Source organism: Clupea harengus, chromosome 15, assembly GCF_900700415.2.
Source record: "Clupea harengus chromosome 15, Ch_v2.0.2, whole genome shotgun sequence".
NCBI lineage: Eukaryota > Metazoa > Chordata > Actinopteri > Clupeiformes > Clupeidae > Clupea > Clupea harengus.
This window is the reverse complement of record NC_045166.1, coordinates 15,507,900-15,512,899: the sequence shown is the minus strand read 5'-3', so window position 1 is coordinate 15,512,899 and position 5,000 is coordinate 15,507,900. Positions and strand designations below refer to the sequence as shown.

At 43.3% G+C, this 5,000-nt stretch overlaps 2 protein-coding genes across 5 annotated transcripts in view; one reads left to right on the top strand and one right to left on the bottom strand.

The window, feature by feature from the left end:
* Positions 1-2,369, top strand: part of atad2b (ATPase family AAA domain containing 2B) — a 93,286-nt gene extending 90,917 nt beyond the window's left edge. For all 4 annotated transcript variants that reach the window (XM_031582184.2, XM_031582183.2, XM_031582186.2 and 1 more), the window contains exon 28: positions 1-2,369. This exon is cut by the window's left edge and continues 1,932 nt beyond it. The gene's annotated coding sequence lies outside the window, so the exon portion shown is untranslated.
* A 2,334-nt stretch (positions 2,370-4,703) lies between these two features.
* The window catches only part of LOC105899530 (kelch-like protein 29), a 115,949-nt gene continuing 115,652 nt past the window's right edge, over positions 4,704-5,000 (bottom strand). The window contains exon 10 of the mRNA XM_012826727.3: positions 4,704-4,918. Within this exon, the coding sequence (XP_012682181.3) occupies positions 4,735-4,918 (184 nt within the window). The 3' untranslated portion in view covers positions 4,704-4,734. The remainder of the gene's footprint in view (positions 4,919-5,000) is intronic.

Here is a 5,000-nt window from a genome sequence, read left to right as displayed (position 1 = left end):
GTGTCTCTTGGGCGCCCCCTGCAGCTCGGCTGAGTCTGTGCGACATCTTTCAGGGGAGAACAGTACAGACATGCAACAGCAGAGGCTTCTATGATGATACACCAGATGGCTTAACACCAATACATGCAGAGAAAAGGATAGATAGATAGAGAGAGAGAGAGCGAGAGCGAGCGAACACATGGCTACCTCATCTTACTTCATCTGGGTTGACCATAGCGAGTAGAGTTTAAACAGTGTGCGTGTGTTAGAGGTTTTGGACACACGTACACACATACAACAGAAATCGGATACACACACATATATAAGTCCAACGTTCAAACATACAACAGAAATCTGACACACAAATATATACACACACACACACACACATCGTCATAGACCTTCACTCACAAACTCCACAGTAGTTCTAAAGCAGCTGTACAGATGAGCGAATCCCTCTTTTGTTGTTGTTGTTGTTGTTGTTGATGTTGATGATGTTGTTGTTTTTGTATACACATATGAGCCAGAAATGATACAACATCATCTTTAAAAGAAAATACATGTGTATAGTACGGACATCCCTCTCTTTTGGTGAAGCGTTAGATACTACCTTTTGTTTCTCTTACACACCTCCTGTTGGTATTCTGTCCCCGACAGTGATGACTGAGTCCCCGTTTGTCTCTCACGCCCCTCTGGTCCACCAGCACAAAGACTAGCTCATCCCAGCATCTCTCATCTCTCTCTTCATCTATGGTATTTATTAACAGGGCGAGTATACGCAGTGTTTTACAGTCTAATATACATTTGACAGTTTTTCTACTTTTTTTGAGGCAACTAATTGGGGGGTTGGGGGGGGATACAAAAATAAAAATAATTGTTACTGGAGGTTGAAACTTTGTGCTGAAGGGTGGATTAGCACATTGGTGTAGCAGGTGTTTATTGTTTGTTTGTTTGTGTTTATTTGCTGGAGGAGATGATCAGAGGTTTACATGGTCTCAGGTGTCTGCTGCAGAAATTGGTGACCGCCGACTGTCGGCCGAATCTCTCTGGCAGTCGGCGGTCATCTTGGAATGATGTATTTATTCCGTTGTAATTATGACGACGATATCGTTTCTCTTCTGATTTTATTTTATTTTTTTTGCATTTCGGTAACAGACTGCTGGACAGGACGAAGCTGAGTATCAAGCTAATGTGATTTAGAGTTTGATAGTGACACACACACACACACACACACACACACATACACGAACGTATGCATAGCACGTCCTCCCAGAATAGACCCTGTGTCCGTGAAGTGCTTTGTTTACTATTGTGATAATAACTTTCTCCTCTGTCATTTACACACACACACACACACACAAACCTCACTTACTCAGACATACACCCACACATGCATACATGCATACTAACCGTTACTGTTTGGCAACATTGCAGTGACATTACGGCTCATTCTTGACAGTGTAGTACATGTTAGGATGGTGTTGTATGTCCATTCTTGAGGCCAACACACACACTGTCTCATTAACTGTTGATATCACATCATAAATTCTGTCGTTGGATGGGTCAGAATGCTCCAGACTCTTAGTTGCATTTTAGTCTCCAAATATTTAGCTGTCCAAATACCCCATAGGGAGTCTAGGCCAGACCTCAGCCACACCTCAGCCAGACCTGATCTTCATTGTTCTCCATCGTCTGCTTCTTAAAAAGTGAATCTTCTGCGGAGATGAGCCGCATTGGGCCCGGAGCTGGCCCAGATCTAAACGAAGCCGTGGAAACGTACCTGTCTGCAACTTGCCTGTAGTCGGTATCCCATGGTGACGACCCAGATAAACAAAATGCCAATCGTTGGAACAGAGGGGTCTGCACAGGCGCTTAGTCCAGTAGGCAGAACGTTTGTCTGTCGCTTTATCCTTTCCTTTTTCGCTTTTCCATTTTTTTTTTTTTTTTTTTCTCCTTTTGATTAATAACATCCTATAAGTAGATGATGTTTTCTTTGAGATTACAGTTTTGTGGGGGATTGTTTTTTTTCTGTTGTTGTTGGGTAGCATTTGCCAGATATTTGTATTATAATTAATATGATTTATGATTTATTGTTATTATGTTACCCCTTTCATTTCTCTAAAAAGTTACTTTTAAAAGTTAAAAACTCATTTTCTTTTCTCTCCCAGCATTACTCTTGTGGGGTTCTATGAGGTGAATTGCAAACATTTTACTGTATTTTTTCTGAAATTTAAAAACTGCTGTGACATACTTGAAATAAAGGTGCAAAATTGTTGTCTACGTTAAAGCGCTTTCCACTTTCACTTTGTTTTATATGACCTCATGTTTTTTTTTTATTTTGCACTAAACACCTGGCTTGTGAATCAATAAAATGCATTTGGGTTTGTAAACATGATTTTGGACTTTTCATTCACCATTACAGTAGATAGCGTTTTGGGTTGTTTTTATGATGTATAAAAGAAACCAAACAGATGCTTCCTTGACCCAGTTTATCGCAGTTGTGTCCGTTTATCGCGGCTGTGTTAGTTTATCGTGGCTGTGTCCGTTTATCGCAGCTGTGTTAGTTTATGCCATAAACTTTATAGTATACCTGGTGCAACATTCCTATGGAGCCACTCGAGTAGTGCAAGCAAAACCGTTAAAGCTCAAACAACTGTTTTCAGTCTTTCTTTTCTTTTCGTTTCTTTTCTTTGTACTTCATTCAGATTTTGCTGTCTGGAATTAATTTGTGTGTATAGGTCCTTCTGTAAGCTTTCAATATGCCTACGCACAGACTGCAGAGTTCTATATTACATAGCTCTGTATACTGTACACATAGCATATGTTATACTCCTTGTATTTGTGCTGTGAAATCTGTCCCGTGATTACCATTCAAACCTGAGGCTTATCCATCATCTGTGTCGACACTTTTTGCTAAATAAACCCTGTTTCTCCAGTCGGCCCCCAACCCAGTAATGTCCCCAGGACTTCTCCCATGGGCACCATCACTCTGCAAGTGTGACAGAATTCAGTCGGCTCTGTCCTGAGGGGTGTATCGTGAAGGCTTACTTTGGCTGGCATGGCCTTTTAAATGTGGGTTAGGATCTTAGAATAGATACTAACACAGATTCACCCTTCCCGTGAAGGGATTTCCATCTCAACTTTGTCTAGCTCGGTTAAATACAAATGTGCTTGTTTGTTTTTTAGAAACGCTCTACATGCAAACAATACAAAAGATAACAGAGGAAAAACAAAGGCTTTTTTTTTTTTTTTTTTTTTTAGAATCAAGAGTATGTATTACTGTTTAGGCCTTAACAGCATATGTAAATTTTTGGGTACAGATTTACAGACAGTCCATCATCCCTATTCAATGTCTAAAAACGTTTATACAGAATAACCCTCTGGCTTTTAAAATATACAGATTTCCTTCACAAAATATACAGTATGGCTCGTCAAGGCAGCCGCCACTCCAGAGGCCCTGCTCCCATCACCCCCATCAGGTCCAGGTCCTCCCCCATGTTGTTGTAGGGTAGGGATGGAACACACACACACACACACACACACAGAGCAAAATAAATTGCACATTTGATGGGAAGAGGGGCTCAAAAGACTGTAGACGGAAAGAGAGATATTAGGAAGAGAGAAAAAATGGAGACACGTTGATTGAAACGGAGATGGAGAAACAGATCTAGGCAAATGGACAGAGATGTAGACTAACAGAGAGACAGATCAAACAAAGACAAGCAGGTACCGGAGACACAGCAGTCAGAACAAAAAAGACAGATCCTGCAGACAGGCAGCCATATGTGAAAGGAAGAGAGATAGAAAGGTCTGGCAGACAGTCCGTTCAGACAGACAGACAGACAGATAGACAAAGCCCTGGAGTGAAGACTCTCCTCCTCCTCCAGCCAATGGTCACTTGTGCTTCAGATTCAGGAGTAAGTAAGTTTTAGAAAAGGTCACAGTAAAGAGAGTTCAGTTCCTGATATGTTTTAAAGAAATGTCTCAACCCTGTGTTCCCCAGGCTAGCATTCCCTTGCCATGTGCGCACACACACACACACACACACACACACACACACACACACACACACACACACACACTTGAGGCCCATCAGATACAGTGATCGCTGCGACTCCCTTCTCTACAAGTCCTTTGATGTGAAGTCCTACTTTTTTAAGACACAGCTTCTGCAGTTGGGGCACACTCAAATGATTACACACACACACACAGTTATAAGGACTCCTGTGGTGTGCCAATTCAGAAGAGTCGAAGAGGGAACAGAGAAAAGATGCAGAGACACGCCATGTCAAGATGACGAGGATGGCCACGAAGAGGGTGGTGATGGTTCTTCTCAGAAGGAAAAGATGTCAGGTAAGGCCGGGGCTGGCTGATGTCACTTCCTGTGTGGCGGTAGGGGGGTTCTGAGACCACTTATTGGTAACTGCATGAGCAGGGTTTTGAGACTCGACCAGGTCTATGATTTCATTTCCTGTCGCACACAACAGGAGTACCAGAAGGACTGTGGTAGGGCTCTGATGTCACTTCCTGCCAAGCTGAGCAGTGGTTTGTGGCTCAGCTGTGGCATAGCCAACTCGGTAATGGATCTGGCTCAAGCACGGTGGGTCCATTTCCAGGCCGAATCCACCACAGTCTGCTGCCTCCTGGTGTGTTTTTGCATGTTGTGTGTGTGTGTGTGTGTGTGTTTTATTTGTGTGTGTGTGTGTGCGTTATATGCATGTGTGTGTGTGTGTGTGTGTGTGTGTTGGGGGGAGGTCAGCCGCTCTGGATGTACTTTTTGATGACCACACAGCCGTGCCTGAAGAGGGGGCAGGGGAGGTTCTGTAGCAGCGTCCAGGCGTTGGAGCTCGGGTCGAACACCTCCATGCTGCCCAGGACCGGGCCCTCACTGCTCACGATGCCGCCCGTGGCGTAGATCTTACCGTCCAGAATCACTGCACTACAGAGGGACAGAGAGAGAGGAGGGTAAGTTTACATTGCCAGAGAGAAATAGGAGAATAACTTTACATTACCAGAGAGAG